This window comes from Patagioenas fasciata, chromosome 7 (assembly GCF_037038585.1).
Source record: "Patagioenas fasciata isolate bPatFas1 chromosome 7, bPatFas1.hap1, whole genome shotgun sequence".
NCBI classification, from domain to species: domain Eukaryota; kingdom Metazoa; phylum Chordata; class Aves; order Columbiformes; family Columbidae; genus Patagioenas; species Patagioenas fasciata.
In genome coordinates, this window is record NC_092526.1 from 34,951,376 (window position 1) to 34,975,075 (window position 23,700).

Below are 23,700 nucleotides of genomic sequence, written 5' to 3' on the forward strand. Positions count from 1 at the left end.
GGGAGTTAGTCAGGAAGCCAAGCAACTCCAGTTACTTACTAACATGAATAATTTGGATTCTGGACTCTCTACTGCTCCTGTATAGATAGTTGGACAGATCTCGTCTTCCTGTCTGTGCATGGAGAAAGCTCCTGAACATTACAGCTTCTCATGACATTGCTTTGTGTGGGACCTCACTGTGAATTCTGCACAACTTTTTTTGTGTAGAGGATGCAGGACATTGAGGAGCCTGAAAGAAATGTTCTGCAGAATTTGGTTCATGAAGTGCTCCAAGCAGCTCATTTGTGACCTGCATTTGGACCATAAATATGTCTCTAAGCCCCTAGCATCCTCTAAAATCCAAACAGGAAGATGTAAATGAGTCTGGGGAAAGACACTTGATAGGGGTCTTGTCAGGTAGAGTGTGAAAAGCAAAGATGAGTAAGTATGCCAAGGAAGTCTTCTGTTCCTGGTCTTTTACCTAGAGGATTGTTCCTTCTCTGCAGCTTTCAGCACCAATGAACATGACAGAGATAACTGGAATGGGCAGCTGAAGCTGTTGCTGGAGTGGAACCAGCTGGACCTGGCCAGTGATGAGATCTTCACCAATGACCGAAACTGGGAGGTACGGGCCACTTCTGTCTGAGTGCAGTGACATGGGATGGGGAGCAGTGGAAAGAGAGACATCATAGCAGCCACTGTCTCAGCAACCCAACCTCTGTGATAAAGCAGAATGTCTCTTTCTCCTAGTACTGATTGTAAACGTTATCTTCCCATGCCAGAAATACTCTAGGCTATCCAACAAAGTCAATTGCATGCAGAAGAATCTGAATCTGATGAAAATGTGGTAGCATGAAGGAAAATGTGGCAGTTAGCCACAAGTGTCAGGCCCCTAGGTAAGCTTTAATGTGTCTCATGTACTCCCTAAGACTTGTATTTTGATTTCTTCCTAGTCTGCTGACCTGCAGGATGTCATGTTCACAGCTCTAGTGAAAGACAGGCCCAAATTTGTCCGTCTCTTCCTGGAAAATGGCTTGAATTTGAGGAAATTTCTTACCACAGAAGTCCTTAGACAGCTGTACACCAACAACTTCAGCAGCCTGGTGTTCAAGAACCTGCAGATCGCCAAGAACTCCTATAATGATGCACCTCTCACATTTGTTTGGAATATGGTTGAAGACTTCCGAAGAGGTCTCAAAAGAGATGACAAAAATAGCAAGGAAGAGATGGAGATCTGTCTTTCGGTAAGTGATGAACAGTCTGATTCCACTGTGTGTCCACTGAAAGGGAAAAAAAAAATGCTTCTGGTATATCAGGATTTACTTTAATAGTCTTGTTCATATTTTACATTTAACATATTGCTCCATTTTACAAATGTATGTAAGGGTCATCTAACTACAAGAAAAATGGGTGAGTTTGAGTGTTAAAATATTTTCTATTAGAGAAATCAATGCTCTAGTTATGCTTGTAATTTATACAAATATAAATTTAGTCTGGTACAAAGTTGTCAGCTGAACGTGAGGAATTTTGACTCTTATATTTTGGTACAGGCTCTTGTATTTTAAACATTGTTTGCTGTGACGGTGTCAGCCACCTTGTGGATTTCATTTCACTGCCAGGTACAAACAGATTTCTTAGCTGTCACAGCAGAGTAGGTCCAAACATCAGATCCAGATCTGAGTTTCAAAGTGGGAGCTCAGGTATCACATAAGAAACTTTAGAAATCATTTTTTTGGCTTCAGAGATGCAATGCAACACACGTGACATTCAGGGGAAGCTTGGTTTAAAAGTGCTAGTTAACTTTGAGAGTTTCACCTAAGCCTTCTGGTTCTTAGAATTTTTGTTGCTTGGGGGTCATTTTGTGATGACTTTGCCATCCCTGGGTGCTAACTGCTCTAATATGAAGAAGATAGTGGTATAGAAGTTCCTCTCTGATTAAGTTTTCATGAAGTTCAGGGTCTTGCTTAAACACAAAAGGCATGTTGGTATAAAGTTAATATTCTTTTTAGAGGATGTTAATCTGTGTTCCCTAAACACTAAGTCAAACTGTGAATGAGGCTATCTGAACAGCATGGGTTAAAGCAGAAAGTGACTTTGGAACAAATATCCTTTAATGTCCACTTCAGGAAAAACACAGAGTCTGTTTTTTCCACACCAAAGAGAAAAATATAAACTCACATTCATGTAATACAAGTGGCGGATAGCTGAGAAGGAGGATGGGCGAGATGGTTGTAAAAGAAAGAAAATATAAAAACAGGAGTGGCAGGCTAGGATTTCCAGTTGGAAGGAGTTTGAACTTAGGTCTGAGTTGTTGTTGCTCTTTCTTTCAGGATGAGTGTCCGATCACGAGGCACCCATTGCAGGCTCTGTTTATTTGGTCAGTCCTTCAGAACAAGAAAGAGTTGTCTAAAGTAATTTGGGAGCAAGTGAGTTGAATTCTCCTTTATTCCTCTTTGCAAACAGCCTTTGGTTTGTCGGCTTTTGAAGGCTCTGGAGCCATTTTCGAATTCAAAACCACAAGAGATAATTGCCTAGATGGCTCTGTAAGTAGGTTTAGTATTACCCATATTGTGTTTGGGTGTGGATTTCATACTTAGATTTCCTAATGTCATGTGAGTCAGCAGTCCAGCTGGCATTTGCCTGTAGCACTATGTTCATCTGTGTTCAAGCTTGGATGCCAAGTTCCCACCCTTTCCACCATATGGATGTGTCCCAATCCCAGGTACTTGATTGAAATTCATTTCTAATTTTGATTGGACAGGACATTTAGTGATGATTGTGTCAAATAGATTAACCGTGGGCTGTGTGAGGCTAATGCAGGCAAAGCTAATGAATGCTCCTGGTCACATTTGTCTTGGTGTCCATCTTGGAGTGCTTATTCCCTGCATATGTAGATGTTTTGAATGGAAGGGACTAGCAATCTGGGCAGTTTTGGATATACCCAACTGGTCCAGACTGGTGGACATAAAAAATGGTAGTGTAGCTTGTGGCAGAACAGGCCCTCTTTTGTGAATCTTCAGCCAGAGAATAAAAACTGAGATAGAGCTGTTAAACACAAGACCTTTGCAGATTGATCACAAAGTTATCACACCAGAACACTGATGCTGCGCTTTCTTTTTTTTTTTTTTTTTTTTTTTTTGTGGAACATCTTCCTTTGCAAGTCTTGACTGGGAACTTAGCAGTTGGAAAAAAAAAAAAAGGGGTAACTTTTAAAGAATGTCCCATTCCTTTTGCAGAGGTCTCTGCCTGACTTAACTCTCTCTCCATAGACCAGAGGTTGCACTTTGGCAGCTCTTGGGGCCAGTAAGCTCCTGAAAAGCATGGCGAAGGTGAAGAATGATATAAATGCTGCTGTTGAGTCTGAGGAACTTGCTAATGAGTACGAGACAAGAGCAGTAGGTAAGTGCCTTGTTTAAGTCCTTTAGAAATTTAATAGAAGGGGTCAGAAAATAGTTTTCTTTCTTGGAATATTAATTGTTTTAATGATCTCCAGGTCTGACATACAGCAATGATTGCAATAGTGATGTTTTTATTTTGTGCAGAAAAACAAACTGATAAACCTGGTTTTGTTCTACAAAATGCAAGGCCAAATAATTCATTCAGTTTACCTGAATTGATGCTTAGAAATTCATTATGATTTATAAAAAAAGAGAAATGGCATCTCTAAAGGAAGTAGAGAGAAATCTTTATTTAGAAATCTAGATATCCAACATGAAGTGCTTCCCTTTAATGTCAAAATATGGTTTTACTACTTCGAAATCTCTTCCACACCATCTGTTCCTGGTTGAAACTGTGTGTCCTGTCTGAACAGTTTGCCTCAAAAAATGGTGGTGGAGGTTGGTAGAGAATTTCTTCAATTAGAAGTAAAAGCTACCCAGCTCTAATAGCAAGGCTGAAGAAGGATGCCCAGAAATAATAAGAATAGATAATAACAGAAGCTTTCTTCATGAGTGCTGGTAATATTCAGGTTGAGAAGAGCCATCCTTCAAATTTGCAGATGTGCTTTTGGGGACTGAGAATAAATTCCAGGTTAAAAGTGGATCAGATTAGTGAATTCTGAACTGCGAAATCGTATACCTTCCATATTCTACGATGGTAAGCAATACTGTTGCTCATTGAGAATGCAGATATAGCTCAGTGTTTTGGTTTGGTTTGGTTTTTTCTTCCTTTGTACGACCTTCAGTTTTTTCTACTGCAAGGACTGTCAGTAATTCAGACTTGAGCCTTGCATGTCATGGGCTAGAGTAACCAATAGTTTTTTGTTTTATGAAGGTAATTGGTGCCAGGAGAGCAGGGGGATATTGATTTTTTTGGTGTGTAGTGGTTTTTTTTTTGGTTTGTTTTTGTTTGGTTTTTTTTTGTGTGTGTTGTTTTTAATTTTTTTTTTTTTTTTTTTAGGACTTTAATTTTCTGGAGCAATAATGATGATGTTTCCTCAGTGTCTAGTTATCCTGCAAATTATTCAGAGAAACACACAAATGAAAACCAGCACAGTTGACAGATAGCAGAACAGGCATTCATTTGTAGCACCCACAACTTACGAAGCTGAGTTTATCTGGGGTGTGTTCTGTGGAACAGGACCTTGGTATCACAGATACACCAACAGAACTGCCTTTGAATGGGAAACATCCAGAGCTGGAAATGGAAATAATTGTTCACTCTATGTGCATTGGTATTGGCAAAAATCTGTGGGTGGAATAAGATGCTTGTAGCTGTTCTAAAACAGCTATGTTCACAATGCATATCCCAGTGAAAAAGCATCAGGTTCTGCCCTTGTTGTTCAACTCTGCTGTTAAGACTACTGTGATTAAGTCATTAGATCAGTGCTAAATGAGTGAAAAAAAGATAAAACAAGCAGATGCACTGAGTCATTTGAGTAGGAGGAGTTCATATTTTTTACTCAGTTTTATAGTGCGGAACTTAATACTGTCTCTGTGTGAGATGAATATTACTTTTCCATCTAGACATGAATTTCATGTGAAAGTTTAATACATGCAAGTGGGTTTCTAATACATGGAAGTGGTGTTGTAAAGCAATGTGTGCATTGCTTTACTGTGCTGAAAATGTGGGAAGAGTTCTTGTATCAGCATGCTTTGATATTGTAAATGTTATACTTGGGAAGTTACGGAGGACAATTGCATTCAAGTTGGTGAGGAAATAGACTCTGAAGTTGGAGCTCAGTGTGGGGCTGCCTCTTTCCTCCAGAACTGTTCACCGAGTGCTACAGCAATGATGAAGATCTGGCTGAGCAGCTGCTGACTTATTCCTGTGAAGCCTGGGGAGGGAGCAACTGTCTGGAACTGGCAGTGGAAGCCAAAGACCAGCAGTTCATTGCACAGCCAGGGGTGCAGGTAATGTTGGTGAAGGTGGTGCAAAGATTACTGTAACTCTTGTGATCTGGGCAGCTTTTACAAAAAGAGGGAATATTCTTGCTGTGGAAATGCTACATCCATGTGAAGAGCCTCAGCCACTCCTCATGGAAGTGAGAGCCTCCGCGCAAGGCTTCCTAGCCCTGTGAGCGCTGAGCCTTGCATGGCAGCAGCGTAGGTGAGTCCTGCAGCTCGCTCACAGAAGCAGCATCTGCAGCGCTGGAAATGCATCCCAGAGGATGGCTGTGGCTGGTGGGGGACAAATCAGCAAATCAGCCACCTCCTAAGGTGGGAGGGGCAAACTAGATTTAGAGCTGTAAAGCATAAATTAACTAGATGGTAAAGACTGCCTTAAGTGTCTTCTCCCTTAGCACAACTCCTGTGTATGTATGGATGTATGGCCCAGCATAAAGTGTTTTATAGATCTGGTCAAGTCCTGCTCAGCCTCACTTCTAACTCCTTGTCATGTAAATTGGAGGATGACTGGTCTAAGGAACCAGCACACTGTTACTGATGCAGAAAGCTTTCTGTATTGTTGAAATGGGCATCTCAGCTATTTGGACTGAAACATCTAAATGTGTTTTCTTTTTTTTTTTTTTTTTCCTAAATCATATGTTCTCTAATAGCATTCCTAGGTTATTTTGCTGCTGCTAGAACAAATGAGGTTACGTTGTTCTTCCTTGCAGAATTTCCTTTCCAAGCAGTGGTATGGAGAGATTTCAAGAGATACTAAGAACTGGAAGATTATACTGTGTCTACTCTTTTTCCCTTTAATAGGCTGTGGTTTCATCTCATTCAGGTAATCAACTGGTTTCTCATTAGCAGAAGTATAGCAAGTCAATTACTCATAGAATTGTAGGGCAATTCAGACTGGAAGGGACCTCTGGAGATCATCTAGTCCAACCCCCTGATATTAAAGTTGGGTCAGCTGGAGCAGACTGCCAAGGACTGTCCCATTGGGGTTTGAGTATTTCCAAGGACAGAAGCTCCCCAGCCACTCTGGAAACATGTTCCAGTGTTCAGTCACGCTCAAATACAGATATTTAGTGGCTGAATGAGCTTTTGACAGATCCTGTCCTCACTCTGATCTGGAGTTAACTGATTTACATGCGTGCCTGAAGTCAGTGGATGCAGGAGGGCATTACCTTTGAAGTAATGTCCTGTGCTAGACATTGCACCTCTCCAATTTTCATTTTGACAAATAGCACAAATGTTTCTAGGTATAACAACTGTGCTTTGAGACCTTTTTCTTCTCTTAATTCCTCAGGAAAAAGCCTGTGGAGAAAACTAAGAAACTCTTCTTGTATTATGTGTCTTTCTTCACCTCACCCTTTGTGGTCTTCTCCTGGAATGTCATCTTCTACATCGCTTTCCTGTTGCTCTTCGCCTACGTGTTGCTTATGGATTTCCAGAAGGAACCTACAGTCCTGGAAATAATCCTTTACGTGCTGGTCTTCATTCTACTTTGTGATGAAGTGAGACAAGTAGGCAGCGCTTGCAAACCAAAAATGTTTAGTGCTAGGTTAAAAGCCTTGTGTGTTTTTTTTGCCTCCTAGTACTGCAAGGCAGTGCAGGCTGCTTCCGTGTTACAACAAAACCCTATCTTGGTAGATATGTTCAGGCAAGTCAAGGCACAACGGGTGTTATTTTTTTTTTATCCTGGAGTTTAATTCCTACTTATACACAAATACCTGCAGTGTCCAGGCACCAACAGGAATGTGTATTGACTTTGAGGCTGTGTAAATAAGATGATTACAGTGGAGATATTTCTCAGGAAAGGTTGTCTTGGGGTTGCCAAAACAGTTGAGAATAGGTTAGATTAAACACATTTATCTGGATGCTTACCTCTAGATCAAGTGATTCCTGCCTCTATTCTCCACATCCCACCGTTTTTTTTTTTTTTTTTTTTTTTTTACCAGTGAGCAACGTCATTATGCATTTCTGTTTATTTTTTAGTCATAAATACAGTTTTTCTGCTTTAACATAGTCTCAAGGGGCAGCTTTGGACTGCCTGCATTGCTTGTGCTGGTGTGGGACTGTCTTTATAGCCAGCCACATAGTTGATATTTTTCTCACTTTGTATGTCAGGGGATGAATGAAATATGTTGGCTTTCAGGCAAGCTGGTCTGTACCAGTCAGTGTTCAGAGTAGTGGGAAGATGCTGGGGAAATTATATGAGAAATGAGCATGTGGTTTCAGAACAGTGCTGCATTCTGAGTGTCCTGTCAGGCGCTAGTCTCCACATGGTGTGTGTGGGTGATGTGCTGGATCAGACCACCCTGCAATGACATGTCTTAACTGAGCTCAAATGACATGGCTGAGTGTTGCTGTTCCTGTGCTGAACTTGCTGTGTGGTCTTTTTCCTTTCTGGTAGTCAAGGTGGTTACCCTCTTTAAGGCAACTTTACTTGCTAAGCAAAATGGGGGAAAAGTAAAAGACTCTGTTGCAATGAAAACACTAATGGAGTGTTTTTCTGCTGATTTAGGTTCTGTTGTCTCTGGACCTGTTGTTGCACTTTCATGTGTACCCAGCAAAAGTCTTGGCAAAGGCCATAGGGATTGAAACCTTTTTTCCTACCAGTGTCGCTATTTCTCACTACCCTGAGCGGATGGAACAGCATCAAATCCCAGTAATCCCATTAATAGCTGGTGGTCAGACTGTATCAGTTTGACTGTGGGAGTAGAGGCAGCTAAAACTGAGACTTTATTATAAGATTTGAATTTATCTTAAGCCACTGTCTTGGCTTCAAACCTCTTTTGCTGAGGAGAACACAGAGCAGTGTCCCAGTGCTCTAAGCCTCTCAAACTTTTTCCCTGGCTTCCTCTAAGAGAAACTGGGGGTGTGTTGGTCTAACTCTGCAGTCAGAATAGTATCTGTGTCCTTAATATTTAAAAAAGGGGGATGTCTCAGGCTGTGTTTACTTCAAAGGAGAAGTAAGAATTATGTTGCTTGAGGTCTCACTGTAACTGCTGCAGTGAGATAACTAGTTTTGGGGATAAATCAGCCCTCTGATTAGAGTAGTGTGTCTGTGGAGATGACAGCTACAAAAATTTGTTCCAAATTTAAAGCAGAATGTTTCTCTGCACAGGAGAACTGAGCTGTATCTGAGCCATAAGCCACTGGCTTAAGCATCTTCTAACTTCTGATGGTCCTAGAGATTTTTAACTATCCGGAGCTACTTTCTGATTACCCATTTAGAGCTGTCATGGCAATAGTGAAATTGGAGATGCCTTTTTCCTGCTATCTTCTTAGCCACATGGATGTAGCCTCCAGCCAGGTGAGTGGGTGGACTTGTGGGGTGTACAGGAAAGCCCCCTTTTCTCAGGGAAGAAATCTGGACTTAACCTCCATGCACATTGTCTTAGCCATGGGACCTATTTGATATTTCAAGGACTGAACTGTACTGCAATCTCAGTTGTTCTCACTCGTTTACATGCATCTGCCTGTTTCTCTCTTTCTGCTTTAGACCAAAATCTGTTTCCTTTCCTCCATCTGCAAATGTGCCCATAATAGAAGAGGCATCAGGCTTAAACTTGCTGCATTTAATACAGCTGTAGTGCAGTGATATGCTTATTGCTTTGTGAAAGACATTTGGACCATATGCATCCAGTTGTTCTCGTAAAATGCTAATTTGCTGTCAAGTAGACAACTTATATTTGATGTAGGGAGTTACTAGACAGAAACAACCCAATGTCGTGGGTGTCAAGACATACTGTCCCCACTCAGTGCTCAGCCTTTGGTACCTTAAATAATAAAAATGATGTGTGGGTCCCAAGATCCTGAACTAGTGTCTGGTAATATCTCGAGTCTGACACCCTCGTAGCTGCTGCATACTTACTTGTCCATCTTTAGCAATGTATCTCATCATGTGAAGCAAATGCAACAATTGTGCATTTAGAATAACAAAGTGGGACTCTCTACGCAGCTCCTGCTTTTAGGCCAAAATTTCTTTCAACCTCTGTTTCTCTTTAAAGTATGAAAGCAGAATTGCCTTCCTTGGATATGTCAGTTATAGAGAGATTCACTGATTACTGTACTAAGTTTTGATTATTTCAATGGTAATTAGAAAGAACTATGATCAGGGACTCAATCTGGTTCTTCAGGTCAGGCAGAGGTTTCTCCTGGTTAAGCTACTTGTCGTAATGAGTCACCTCTGACTTGGATCCAGAAGTTGGCTCTTGTACAAAGTTTGGAACCAGGTGCATTACCAGTCATTCAGTCTGGGAAAGAAAAGATTCTGACTAGACTTGCAATTTGGAAATACAGATAATTAAAATAATAAAGTGAATCTGCGTCTTTGATCAAAACCATGTGGGTGTAGCCAGGGACAGATTACCAAATGAGCTCTGTAAAGAAAGAGGAGCCAGAATTCTTCAACTGCCTTGAAACAGTGACCCTCCTGCCTCCTTCCAGTGTTTCATGTGCTCTTAGTAGATCAAACCAAGACTCCTTTGACCCATTTGGCAGAAGTTCTGCTGGAGCTTACCATGATCTACCCTGAGGTCCCCTTGGTTCTTGTCAGGGATGTTCCTTCCTCTCCCCATGCACAAGCCCATGTGCGGTTGGGTTATGTCCTTTGAGCACAGTAACCCACGCTGTGGTGCAATGTTTGTATCACCAGTGTGCTTAACTGGTCCCAGTGCAAGAGCATTAGCCTAGAACATCTGGACTGCAAGAGAAAATGTGTTAAGGAGCTCTAAACACAGAAAATCTTGACCCATAGTGCTATTAAAATTAGCAGTAAAAGCACGTCAGTGACTTCTGGTATTGCTGGATATATTAAACCCCCATTTTTGGGGAAATTACAATAAATCTGAAGTCTGGTGTACCTATTATGTGTGACAAAAAAAAAAAAAAAAAAAAAAATTGGGTAAGGAAACAATCCTTACTGTTGCATTGGGTGGAATATTTACCTGTGAGGACATCCAGTGGGAAGAGATAAGAGGAGGATGGATGAGATACCATGTCACCGGTCAGTGCTGTGAGATGGTTACTTTCTGCTCTTCTCCCTTTCCAGTGGTACATGAATGGCAGTAAGTATTTCTCAGATCCATGGAATGTTATGGATACACTTGCAATCTTCTACTTTGTAGCAGGGATTGTGTTCAGGTAAGTAGTATTTTTTTCTTCTGGCAATGTTACAGCTTTGCTTCCTTTCTGGGTTTTCACTACAACATGTAACAAGATTTTTGGGAAATTACATGTTTGTGATACTCCCTGTTATTTATGAAGGCCCCAGATACTGCCAAGGCTAGACTCTAAATCTTTATATGCAAATAAACTAGTTGAGCCTATCCCTAGAATCAGAGGTTGCGTTCCTAAACTCGGGTCTTTCTGGACTGGCAGGACAGCCCTTCTTAATAGTTAGGTTTGTGTGAGCATGTTTAAAAAATTGAAATAGCCTTAGGTTTCATGACAGTGCCTTCCAGACTGACTGTATAGAGCATATCTGCCAAAGCTGTAAGATAGCTGGTATCTCAGCGTCAGAAGTTATTTGAGATTTTCTCTGGCTCCTATTATTGACTATTTAGGATGGTCATCTGGAGTCTTTAAGCTTCAGTGTGTTGTATCTAAGAGGAGTGTAATTGTACCTACAACAGTCTAACAGAATGTCATTAGCTCACATAAGCTGTTTAATGTGAATGCGTGAGTCAACAAGCGTGAAAAAGAAATGATGGAAACACGTTTTACAGTGTAATTGTTCAGTCAACTGTAACTTAGTTCTTGTTGCCTTGGTGCAGCAGAGTGGTCATTGCACTAATGTTTTTGGAGGGCTGTGGGAATACCTAAAGGGACAAGATTTGCTTGCTGTTAATAGTTTTAGGGGGGGGAGAGGAGGCACAGCGATGGTGTATTTTTACATGACTTTTGCATGCTTTACCCAACACTTGTCTTTATTTTCTTTTACCGTCTCCATCAGGCTTAACTCATCTGATGAAAGCTCTTGGTATTCTGGGAGAGTCATTTTCTGTTTGGACTACATAGTTTTTACTCTGAGGTTGATCCATATTTTCACAGTTAGCAGAAATCTAGGACCCAAAATTATTATGCTGCAGAGGATGGTAAGATTCTGGCAACTGTTTAAGAGAGTCTAAATAAATGATGTGATGCTTTGCTTTTTCCTCAAGAGTAAAAGTTGCCACCATTCTGATGATGGCAGCAAGCTTTCCCCCCCTCTTAAATCTTCTAAACAGGATTAATTAAATCTAAATAGGACCTAATTAAGAGCAAGGCCTCTTTCTCTCCCTATGCATAGGGAGAGAATAAAGATCAGGCTGAAGAACAGAAGAGGAAATTTGTTTCCTGGTAGCTTTTGTCTTGCATGTCTCAAATATTTCATTGGTATAGTCCATCACTTTTGTTGCTCACATGAACATTGCCCAAACAAGACAGTAATGAGAAATGCTATAGGAGGAGGTTTTCTGTCTTCTACTGCATCCATCACACAAGTAACTGGAGAAGCGGGTGGTGAGGAGCCTCTTGTGGACTGGCCTGGCTGATTCTGTCATTTGTAGCTGGAAGGGTTGTTTGCTAGCAGACTGGGAAAGGTAACTGGAGGAGACTGGGGTTCCATATAATACCTATATGGGTAATACAGATATGGCTTGCTGTAGGTATGGCAGTGAGAAACATTGGAGAGCTGGATTATGTCTGCTTGAATCTTCCTTTCAGTGATACCTCTGTGCGCACGCACACACACAGACAAAAAAATACTCTGAAGAAAAGAGATTTGAAGTGCACTTGACACAATGAGCATTTGGGGAATGGTACTTAAAGGTTATGTTAAGTGACTATTGCTAGATGCTCTTAGGAGAAGTCCCCCCTGTCTTTCTGCATTTCTTCAGGAGCTGGGTTGTATTGTGCCCTTGCAAAGGTTTGGCATATATGGAATTAAAAAACCCGCTGTGTGGTGGTGATAGGATAAGGTGTCTGCACCTTATCCAGGAAACCTTTATTTTTGTCTTGTACCACTGCTGCAAAGCTGAAGTCTAGAGGTTAACTGGTTCTAGAGTTCCTTGTGATATGGAAGCAACAACACAGGATTGTTTCCTGCGCATCTTTCTCTTATTTAACCTTTTTCAAAAGGGATGAATTTTTGAGTCAGTCTAATACTAAAAGTGCTTGGGGCTAGTGGAAGGGCAGATCTTGGTAGAGGTAGATCTGCAACAAATGGGAAAGCTCAGCTGGGACACTGCCAGTCTTCAGTTATCTGTATATTGTTTAGAGCCAGAAATTAATGAAACTGTTGGCCAGAGTGTCTGGACTATAAACACTGGTTTGAAGCCACCCAGGGTGGTATTTTCTCAAGTAGTGGCTGCTTTCATCTAATGTTTGACTGTAAGCTACAGCTGTTGCACGAATAATCTTTACATGTGGATCTGGCTTTGTGGGTCGACCCTGTCTGATGCCAGGGCAAATCCTATATTCTGAAATATGCCTTGGTTTTCTGGTTGCGTAAATATTTTTTGAAGTTCCATGAGTGAGAAATGGTCAGTTACTTGTTTGTGTAGGTCGGAGACTGTAAATTTATGAAGCAATGATCTAAAAACATGCATTCAAATGATACAAACTGTGTAGGCTTTTCTAATATTTGTTCTTACTCAAATATCAAATCAGGGAGGAAAAAAAAGGTGTGTGTGTGTGGGGCACTGATGCGTTTGCTTGTTGTCCTGTTTCAGATGATAGATGTCTTCTTCTTCCTCTTCCTCTTTGCTGTGTGGATGGTGGCCTTTGGTGTGGCCAGGCAAGGCATCCTGAGGAAGAATGAGCACCGCTGGGAGTGGATATTTCGATCTGTTATCTATGAGCCGTACCTGGCTATGTTTGGCCAGTACCCTGATGATGTTGATGGTACCTATTTTCTGTTGGAAGCTCTCCTGAGTGGGTGAAGGCTCTATCTTTTCAGTGGTTTTCCAGTCCCATGTTGAACCCCTTCCTCCAAGCAGCAATGAGGCTAGTTTTTGTCTGATGGGGAGGTGGGGAAGGAGGAGACCACACATATTGTGGGCAGTGGTAGCACCTGGGGCTGGACACAACAAAAAGAGGGGGAGAGGCCTCACTGTTTGCTCTCCTCTCCTGCTTTTTGAGGTACCACCTACAACTTTGACCGCTGCACCTTTTCTGGGAATGAGTCCAAGCCCTTGTGCGTGGAGCTGGATGCCAACAACCAACCACGCTTTCCTGAGTGGATTACCATTCCCCTTGTCTGCATTTATATGCTCTCAACTAACATTCTTCTTGTGAACCTACTCGTGGCCATGTTTGGGTACGTAATGGAGGAATGATCACTTGTTTGTGGTTTCTGTATCAACATCACTCTGTGAAAGGGAATGAAGTCCTGGAAAACAACAGGAAGCCAGCCCTTGGATTCTGCCTGTGTCTTTTGCAGAGGATTTGCTGGGAGTAGTCCAAATAGGGTTCCCAGCTTGAAAAAGACCTCTTGAGTGAAGGGTGGTGGGCAAAGGTGAACAAAGGCCAGGTTATTGAGCATTTCTCACAGCAGTCTGATCAAAACTAGTACAATGTCCTGGGGGTGGATTGCTGCCTGTTCTTTTACTATTTCTCTAATAATCCTTTGCACACTGGGCTCAGTATAAACGCCTGTGGCTCACATGCGGTGAGAGCTGGGTCAGTGCTTTACAAGTGTGAGTTGCTGCACCACAGACTTAGCTCAACTGAATAAAAGAGTTATTATCATAGTCTTTTCACAACACACTGGCTTTTATTAACCAGAACTGCCATGTGGTGATGATGGGTGTGTTACTGCTCTGGCGGACCTGCTGTTTATTGTTTTGACATACACCACAGGCAATGGACTGCATCTCCTTGGGACATACTAAAGGACTTTGACTTGAAAAATACCATCACCTCTGGTTTTATATGGTCATTTATCTGTTGGTGGGTTTACCAGTAAAGAGGTTTGTTCTGGCATCTTGTAAGGTGTTACACCATGCAGATGGATCAGATACCTGCAACGTGATGCTAGTAACTGCTGACTGTATCACATAGCCAACACTCATTTGCAAAATAAAAACAGTTGCTGTTGTGCACATTAACAAAGATATAAATTCACTGCATTGGGATCAACCAGAGCAAACCATAACTGGTCCTCAGGGATAAGTTTCCTCTGTTTCTTCCAGAAATGCCTGGTGTTTTTACTGCAAGCTCTGACACAGAGTTGAATTAATAATGGGGCGTCCTTAAATCAGACTTCTGGAATGTATTGCCGTCCTATCTCACTTCCAACTTGTGAACACAGTTGGATTGGTGCTGTGGCTCTGTTCTCCTTCCGAATCCTGCTGCTTTTCTGCTTTATACTCCCTTGCAGCCTAACAAAAATACTTACAAGCCCTGGGCATAATTCTTTAGGTCCACTATGTTTACTTTTGTGTGTTTTGATGGTACTTTGGCACTAGACACACTTGGCAGGAGTTTGCTTTGGCAACAAGAATATTTGCAGGAACTGCTGAGGACTCTTGGTTTGCATCAAGAGGATCTCCCTTCTGAATGCTAGTGCCAATTTTTACTGACCTGAGCTGTGTTAATGTGATGAGTTGGAAATGCCTTAGCTTTGGTATCTGCTCTGAACCCTTCTTCCTATGCGGTGCTGGACAGTCAGAAACGAGATTTTTTTTTTTAATTTTTTTTTTTGTGAAGCAGCTGTTGTACCTGAGTTATCCTAACTTGCACAGGACCTGGGGACAGAAATCAGTGCTTATATTTCCTAGAAAGGGTGAAAACAATTCACATTAATAAAGCAAAATATAGCAGCAAGCCAGCTCTACCCCAGAAGCATTTTATATTTGTTAGAACACTTATTTTAAAAGCGCCTAATAGTGAATGCACTGCTTTATATGGTTACACCAGTAAAAAACTGTTTAGTGGCAGTTCAGCTTTTTTTGTGGAAGGACCCAGCATGAATTCTCCTTTGACACTCTTGGAGCTTTGCGTTGGTCATTTTAACAACAGACTGAATTATTTGATCAAGCAGGAGCACTATACTGTACTGCACTCAGGAAGCCCTGTGGGCAAAAAGCAATCCCGGATGTTTTTTTTCTCGGTGCAGGTAGAAATGTGTGAACCTGGGATGGCTCCTCCTAAAGCCAGTGTGTACATAGTATATGCCAATGTTTCGTGATGCCTATGGCTATTAGACACCAGTCCAATCAGTGTCTCTTTGTTGTGATTACAATTATATATTAATTTTAAAAAGAGAGAATCCTACTTTTTCTTTGTGTGCAGTAACTGAGAAGGATGATTATTATATTTTAGATACTTCTGAAATTCAGGACTATATTATGTTCTAAAACAGAAGATAATTTCTACCAGGTGAAGGTTTTAGCTTATCTCATGTAAGGATCTGTTAGGCTCTCAATACAGACATTTTGGAAACATCCATCTGCCACATAACATCAGCAATGAAAGGTCAGGCAGACTATGAGCTCTTTGCTCTTGTGGTTGTTGCTTTGCTGGGTTTGTACAGTGCTTAGTACAGTAGGTCTGAAATCTCAGGAGCTCTTAATTTTTTTTGTAAGTTTTCTAATTTAGTGTTGTGTGTTTTGGTTTGGTTTTGGGTGTTTTGGTTTGGTTTTTTTTGCTTAGAAGTTAGGTGGTGAATTGATTTGATATAGTATCTGGCAAAGAAGCATCCTGTTCTCATGTGTCTAAGCCGGAAGAACATTACCTAGAGCTAAGGTAGTGAAAGTATGTGGAGTATTTTCTCCCTGTTCCTATGTTTTCCAGTTTATATGTGACTTTAGGGGTTGGGAGGGGGGGTGTTTTGATGTGGTGTGTTGTTTTTTGTGTGTGTGTGTGTGTGTTTTTGTTGTGTTTTTTCTGGTCTTAGTTCCTCCCATTTTCAAAGGTCTTTCTAAAATGGAGAGTAAAATCAGTAAAAATTACCAGCTTCAGAATGACTTTGTGAAAGCATATCCTGGTATAATACAGAGAAACACTATTACTAGGCCCTAATGGAGTTCTTTTGTGAATAACTAATGCTGTATGTATTTTCTTTTTCTTTGCCTGCTAGTTACACTGTTGGATCAGTACAAGAGAATAATGACCAGGTGTGGAAGTTTCAGCGTTACTTCTTGGTCCAGGAATACTGCAGTCGCTTGACTATTCCATTCCCTTTTGTCATTTTTGCTTACATCTTCATGGTGATGAGGAAATGTTTGAAATGCTGTTGTAAGAAAGAAAGTAAAGAGCCATCTATTTGTTGTGAGTAGGATTATTCTTTGTGGCATTGTGAATCTTCCATGTCATGTGGTGTGCTTCAACTGCAGGCAGTGTGTGTTTTGGGAAATTTTGAAGGGCAGCGTAGACCTTGGGAGGAGGTGGTTGTACTGGAAATAAGCAGCAGCTCATTCATGTTCTCTATCAAATGGAAAACCACTATGTTGCTGGAAATCTCTTCGATAAGGTTCAAATCAAAGCCACTGGCTGCTTCTCAGCCATCATTTTCTCTCAGTACTCAAGGGGTGTGTTCTCTGAGATATGGGGAATTGTATTCCTAAGTCCGTATGCCAAAAGTCCTGTTGAGCTTTGTGGTGATCCCCACCCTCAATTAACTTCAGTTTTAGTCTAGCTAGAGACCTTTTGTGTTCTACTATGAGACCTGCTCTGCTTGAGTATTGTGCAATTATCCAGTGCTTTCTTGTCCAAGCCATTTTGAGGCAGAATTACCTAATGTACATACATCATTTAAGTCTTCAAATTAATCCTCTCAGGTTTAGGACTGTCTATGCTGCTTTCTAGCTTTGAAAGGAGACTTTTGTGTTGGGGTACTGAATAGACACATCCAGAGCCTGCAGCAGCTGAAAGTCATCTTGATGATCTGCATCAAAAATGTAAACCATCCCATTTGTCATTAACATCTGATGGTGCTTCTCTTCTGCACTACTTGCGGGTGGCAGAGATCCTTCATCTTGCCTGCTCTGAATGGTTTGGTAAATCGCACAAGAGGTGATCTTAGTCTCTGCTTGCCGCTTTCCCTTCTGGAATTGCATTTCTTTTTGTCCTTCCATTACAGTCTCCCAGCTAATACAGCTAGTAGATGCTAGGGCAACCCAACAGAGCACAGTTGTCTTCAGAGGTTCTTCTGGTGAGTGACTGAAAGAGAACACAGTCTTCAGGCCCTCTGAGCATGGCCAGGTAGGCAACCTGCCTCAAAAATGCAGGAGTGGCTCAGTCAGCCCTCTAGCTATTTCTACCTTATTTACTTTGTCAGAAGGCACAGATATGAATTGTTTTAACAAGCTTTTTCCACCAAAGAAGTGGAGTGTTGTTGTGGTTTTTTTTAAGTGCCATCCAGAAGCAGATGAGAGAAGATAAATTGAGTTAATTGACAGATTTATTCCCATCCATCAGCAACCTGACTGTTGCCCTGCAGCACAGGCTGGAGTTGTTATTAGTTCAGGAGAAAGATGCCTGCTTTGGGGCATAAAATTCCATAGCACTGACTAAATCATCCTAGCTGTCCAAATCACGGTTTGATTTCCTTGCTGGGAAGGTTGTTTAACTGCAGATATTTCTGCCCAAGCAATGCACAGTTGATGTTGAAGTTGAAAAAGCAAATGAAAGTATTCATTAGAGTCAGAATATCACTCTGCTTGAGCTGGTGACAGGAACTGAGAACTGCATGAGGAAAGCACACTAATGTGTTGACCTTTGCAAAATCCTGGCTTCCCCACTTAACTCATAGAAATGGTTGAGATGTGGGTGCTTAAATGCCTGATGGTATCTGGGAGAACAACTGAGGCTCTTACAGGAGCACTGGGTGGAGAAAATAGGACTTAAGTAATTTGCCAGCTGTGGGCTGCTTTTGTCTTGGCTAACTCTTTTTCAATTGAAAGCCCTGTGGTTTGTGCTTTCCTGTTGGAATAGGAAAAAAATGCAGAAGTATTATCTTGGAGGACTTTGCCTCCAAGTCATTTGCTCTGTGTCACTCTTGAATTTACAGTATCAACAGGAGATGCTGCTTAGAGAAAACAATGCTTCATCATTTTGAAGTCTTTTAGTGATGAGTCATACAACATGGCTCTTAACACGTGTTACTCTTAATGATCCAATATGGGATAATGTAGAAACAAAAGGAAAGCTCAGACTCAGGTAGGAGCTAACTCGAATGTCCTAGCCTGTCAAACTGGCTGCCATTTCACAAAGCACGTTAACCAAGACTTAAAACATTCCAGAAAGACTTTTAGAGCTTGTTGGTTTTTTGTTCATATTTTCTTTCCTTTAACCAACTCTGGTTGCCAGGAGCACACAGTAAAATGCCTTAATGCCATACTTGTCAGGGTAGTGCCACAGGTGGGAAGTGGGGCTGCAAATGCTCTGGTTGCAGCAAAGGGAATCACTAACCTCTGAATGCAAGCACTAATCTACTCTTTCTGTATCTTAGCATTGGAAAGACAAAGTCACTGAATCTAGTGTCGTTGCTTGTTTCACACATTTTCCAGGCTCAAAAAATGAGGACAATGAAATTCTGGCATGGGAAGCTGTCATGAAGGAAAATTACCTTGTTAAAGTCAATACCAAAGCAAATGATTCATCAGAAGAGTACGTCTGCCCTTGTCTTTGCTCTACTAACTTTTTGTTGAATATTTTTAGCCAAGTTTTCAGTAGCTCTGAAGTGTTTACAAACTAGTGAGTAGATAAATAAACTCAGTGTAAACATGCCTTTTCTTTTTATTTTTTGAGTAAAAAGATGACTTCTTTGTCAGCAGTTGCAGACTGTCTTCAGAAATAGTTGATTGGGCTGATAAAATGCTAATGACAATATTGCAATGGTTATAATGGTATATTATGCACACAGCTGGGCAGATATATTAAACACACTTGTCCAAATGCCTGTCACAGTATTTCTCAAATGGTTGTGTTTTTCTGTACTTGAATCTTTCTATTTTTTCACCAGAGGAGAAAATCTTGTCTTCCCATATTGTTTTGAGGTCTCATCATGAAAGTGGTGCTATAGCTGACTAGTTTTGCAACATTAGAGGTTTAGATTGGATATTAGGAAAAAACCCTTCCCAGAAAAAGTTGTCAGGCATTGGAACAGGCTGCCCAGGGAAGTGGTTGAGTCACCATCCCTGGAGGGGTTTAATGGAGGTATTTAAGATGTGTAGACATGCTTAGGGACGTGGCTTAGTGGTGGACTTGGCAGTGTTAGGTTTCTGGTTGGACTCTATGATATTAAAGGCCTTTCCCCACCTAAATGATTTTATGATAGTGCAGTTAGTAGAGAATATTTAGTGTTATACCTGGAATATCAAGCATTCCTTCAGCTTCAGTCTATATGGAGGTCTGCACTTAATAGCCCAAGTAGAAAAAGACCTCTGGGGAGGGAAAGATGCTATTTGGAATAATGGTATTTGAAGCTTGACTTATACTGCTCTTCTTTGACTGCCAGCTCAAGATAATTTGTCTTAGGGATCTGTCTCAGTGTTTACATAGTAATAGCAGAAGAAGAGAAATATAAAGAAAACTTGAAAACAGCAGCAGTAACCTGCTGTGTGATGGCTTAATTCTGTAGCTAGCTTCCCGCAGACTTCCATGCCCCTCTGCTCCCGCTGTGCACATTGCTGTCCACAAGTTAGTGTTTATGTTAAGACTACCTGGATGCACTCAGTGTTGGATAAGAAACCAAACAACAACAAAATAATTAAGACAAGCTTTTATCCTGAAAGCAGAAGTGCCTTGACAAGGGAAACAGAATAGCGCAGCACTATTTGTAATTCCTATGTTAGTTCATATAATTTTAATAATAACCAGATACACTTCTGCAAAGCAGTTTTGCAAAGAAGGGGAGGGAAGTTAGCCAATGCTTTTCTAATACCTGCACTCAGCCCGTTCTTCTGTGTCCTCTTTCTGTTTTCAGGATGGTGCATCGATTTAGACAACTGGACGCAAAGGTACTTGTGTTTGACTTCTCTGGGGGATGTGCTGCCATCTGGTAAAGCAGGCAGTGGTCCACAGGAAAAAAAGCATCAGAGTTATGTACAGTCTTTGTTGCTGTCACCAAGATCCAACTTTAATGGGGCTTCTTTAATGTACTCTTTTGAACCTTTAATTCTATATGTAGCTTTATATTGTTCTGGAAAAGGAAGTAGAAACTTGCTTAGCATTGAAGTGTTTCTCAGTACTTTTTATTGGATGGAATAAAAGCAAAAATAATTTCTGTCATAAATCTGCAATATTCTATGTAGAAGGCCCGTGAAACACTGATGGGAAGAAGGGGTGTTACACACTTAGAACATGTTTCACAAGGGTAAGCTCTGAGTTTAGCTTCTAGTGCTGAAGGCATGAGGTAATTAATCCTACTTTTTTTGTTGTTTAACTTCAGCATATAAAATTAAGTGGCAGTTCAGCTATATTGTGACAAGCCTGACGGTGCTTCATATAGCCCAGGCAACACCTGCTGGGTTAACAAAGGGTGCTCTGTGCATAGTGCAGGGTGGGAAGACCTTTAATTTTGATTGAAATCACCAATTCTCATCTGAGTCATGGAAACATCCTGTGTCGAAGCAATGTAAAGTTAACAACCTACTAGAGAGCACATTGTTATCGGAATTGTCACACAAGTATACTTTTTATGACTAATATTGAAAAGGTCTTTGAGATTACTCTTTTTTGAGGCTTGATTGAATTATGTATTTTGCTTTGAAGTGGAAAGTTGCTTCAGTATGAAGAACAGACTTTTTGAAAGTCCAGGGGTGAGAAGGCCCACATGTACTTAAAAATACTACTTTTGATTGCTGTCAAATAATTTATATGGCAAAATAATAGCTTGTTTTCAATACTAAAATGGAAATGGCGAGTGCCCAAGTATGTGTCTAGTGATGCAGTAGCTTTAACTCTCTAGTAAAAACTAAGACCCAAATTATACCTCTTGTTCTGTGAAGGAATACCTTACAGCAGGCTGTTCTGTGTATTTATAGCTTCAGCTTTGGTGGCAGAAATGTACTCAGGCCAGCGCTTGGGAGAGCAATGGGGATATCTTGTGGGCTTTCACTTGTCTTAAAAACAAGTCTAAGAAGTCCTAGGTGTGAGCCCTGATCATGGAGTAAACTTTTCTTGAAACTTCATAAGGATGTCTCGAGGAACAGTGGACTTCAGTTAGGGCACAGGGAGGGTTGGAATGCAGCTGCGCATGTCAGGATGAATGCTCCACAAAACTCCACTGATCTGCAGTCTTTGCTTTGAAGGAAGGAGCATGGGGAGATGGAGTATAGATGGGAACTTGTAGCTGCCGTGATGTGTGCTTGTTAACTAGGTGAAATACACATGCAGTAGGGCGCACTGCATTAATTGCATTAATGAAAACTGTAATTGGGAGTGTCCTCTCAAGCACTGTTGTGTTTAATATAATATTTGGAGAGGCAATTACTTGTTACTCATATTATCATTGCTTTCCTATGAAAAGCAATATTAGTGCTGCTTCATTTGCCACCCTAGTGTGACTACTGAATATGAAAACCAGTCAGTTATTGCCTTCAAAGTAGTGGCTGATGTCCACAGGGTAGCCAGGGAGGCAGGAGTTCAGGTAAGGGATTTAATGCCTGTTGTTGCTGATGTTGTATGGTATTTTATAGGGTATTTTGAAGTACTTATTACTGCTTGCTTGTTCTGTTCTTTTCTTTTATTCCAAGCTGTGATCATCTGTTGAAATGAGTTAGATTGACTTTGCATAAATAAAGCTGTTTTCTGTTTTTGTTTTTGTTTTTTTTTTTTTTTTAATTATTGTTATTTTTAAGCTCTCTGATTTGAAGGGGCTTCTGAAAGAGATTTCCAGCAAAATCAAATGAATGCAGCTGAAATCCAAGAGCAGCTAGCTGAGCAGGGTAAGCCAGCCCTCTTTAAATCCATTCTCTGACTTGAATAAGTTATCAGCATTTTTGATCTTAACTTGATATAGCTCTGGAAGTAAAGTCAGTATTAACTATTGATGCTTCTATTGATGTTGTCTAATATTGGGAAAGAAAGAAGAGATAAATTATCTTTTTTTTCTGAAATGTAGAATTTTCCATCTGATGTTTCTAATGATTTTAGGCATGGTTTAAAATACTTTGGCTTGCTCCTTTGCCTTTGAAAAACTGTGAATAACCCAAGGTGATGGTTTTTGTGCTGGAGGCCCCCTAGAAAATTAGGAGCTGCTGTGATGGATCCTTTACAGTTTAACTCTGAAGAACATAAAACCCAAATAGAAAAGAGATAATTGTGGGTAGGAATAGGGTTTATTTTTCTGTTGTCTGAATAGGGTATTACGGTGGATTGCTATGTCTTTCCTGTATGAAGAAGTGCAGGGTGAAGTGTTTACCCGAAGGCTCCAGAACTGCAGTTCAGTGTTTAGTCACGAGCTTAGTGTCTCCTCCTTCATCAAGTTCTGTGGAAAAACTGGGATGGAGCCACAGGTTCAGGTGGGATGTGAAAGCCAGGCAGAATATTGGTGGACAGAGAGAACTCCTGTCTTCATTAAAAGCAGCAAGTTAAGAAGTGCAGCTGTTGATGAGGGTGTTCGGGAATGAGTTGATCAGCCTGAATGTTAGAGCCTGGCTCCTTCTCCCATAGAGAATTTTTCTGTGAGAACTCACGTGTGTGTCAAACATTCTTTAATCAACTTTCTCACCATTTTTCAGGGATAATTTCATATTCACTTGTCCTGAAGCTCAGTTTAGTTATGAATGACTCGCAGCCACCTAGTCAAATCTACAGGGCTCCTCAGTTACTGGGGTTTTTTCTTGGATGCAGTAAACTCCAGGTCACCTAGAGTAGGCTGGAGTGTAATGGAACTCTGGAGGCCATCTAGTCTAATCTCGCTCAGATCAAAGGTAGCTGCAGTTTGGCTGAAAAATAGGTTGCAGTTCAATAAGAACAGATGCAAATTTTACAGTTACCTGGGAATTACTGGCTACACAGGCACAAAATATGGGAAAATCTGATGAGACAGCAGCTCTGCAGAAAAGTAAATCGCTGGTGTTTTGTTGTCTGTGAGATTTGCAAATCCTCCTGCTGCTTATAGTGCAGTGAATACTCTGTAGGGTACATCTGGTGTTAGTATTAACCTTTGAGGAAGATGGAGTGTCTGGAACTGTAACAAGACGAACTGAAAGTCTTAACAAAATAGGAGTGAATGAATTACAGTTAGCTAACCTGGGAAGGAAGGTACATGTTTATGATGGAGCTCATGGAGATGACTTCTTGTATGTATAATTGGTGTCTTGAAAGGAGACAGTCCCTTTCCAGTTTATGCCTGGTAAACTATCTAGATGGCATCTCAGTTGTGACCAAACTGGTTTGTGTGTGAGCTGTCCTGATTCTCAAGCTGAGCCTTGGCAGTCCGTGCTACTAATGT

General features: G+C 41.0%; 1 protein-coding gene across 11 annotated transcripts in view; it reads left to right on the forward strand.

The window, feature by feature from the left end:
- The window catches only part of TRPM8 (transient receptor potential cation channel subfamily M member 8), a 43,612-nt gene that overhangs the window by 17,896 nt on the left and 2,016 nt on the right, over window positions 1-23,700 (forward strand). Inside the window, exons 11-25 of one of the 11 annotated variants that reach the window (XM_065841013.2) lie at window positions 486-604; window positions 933-1,223; window positions 2,310-2,405; window positions 3,249-3,378; window positions 5,185-5,330; window positions 6,035-6,147; window positions 6,616-6,832; window positions 10,366-10,457; window positions 11,269-11,410; window positions 13,028-13,199; window positions 13,437-13,614; window positions 16,378-16,568; window positions 18,809-18,908; window positions 20,227-20,260; window positions 22,103-22,189. In XM_065841013.2, the coding sequence (XP_065697085.2) occupies window positions 486-604; window positions 933-1,223; window positions 2,310-2,405; window positions 3,249-3,378; window positions 5,185-5,330; window positions 6,035-6,147; window positions 6,616-6,832; window positions 10,366-10,457; window positions 11,269-11,410; window positions 13,028-13,199; window positions 13,437-13,614; window positions 16,378-16,568; window positions 18,809-18,908; window positions 20,227-20,260; window positions 22,103-22,153 (2,072 nt within the window). In that variant the 3' untranslated portion in view covers window positions 22,154-22,189. Of the gene's footprint in view, window positions 1-485; window positions 605-932; window positions 1,224-1,529; window positions 1,599-2,309; window positions 2,406-3,215; window positions 3,379-5,184; window positions 5,331-6,034; window positions 6,148-6,615; window positions 6,833-8,436; window positions 8,626-10,365; window positions 10,458-11,268; window positions 11,411-13,027; window positions 13,200-13,436; window positions 13,615-16,377; window positions 16,569-17,379; window positions 17,488-18,808; window positions 18,909-20,226; window positions 20,261-22,102; window positions 22,190-23,700 lie in introns of those variants that run through there. The other 10 variants (XM_071811328.1, XM_071811329.1, XM_071811330.1 and 7 more) reach the window with 10 other exon arrangements.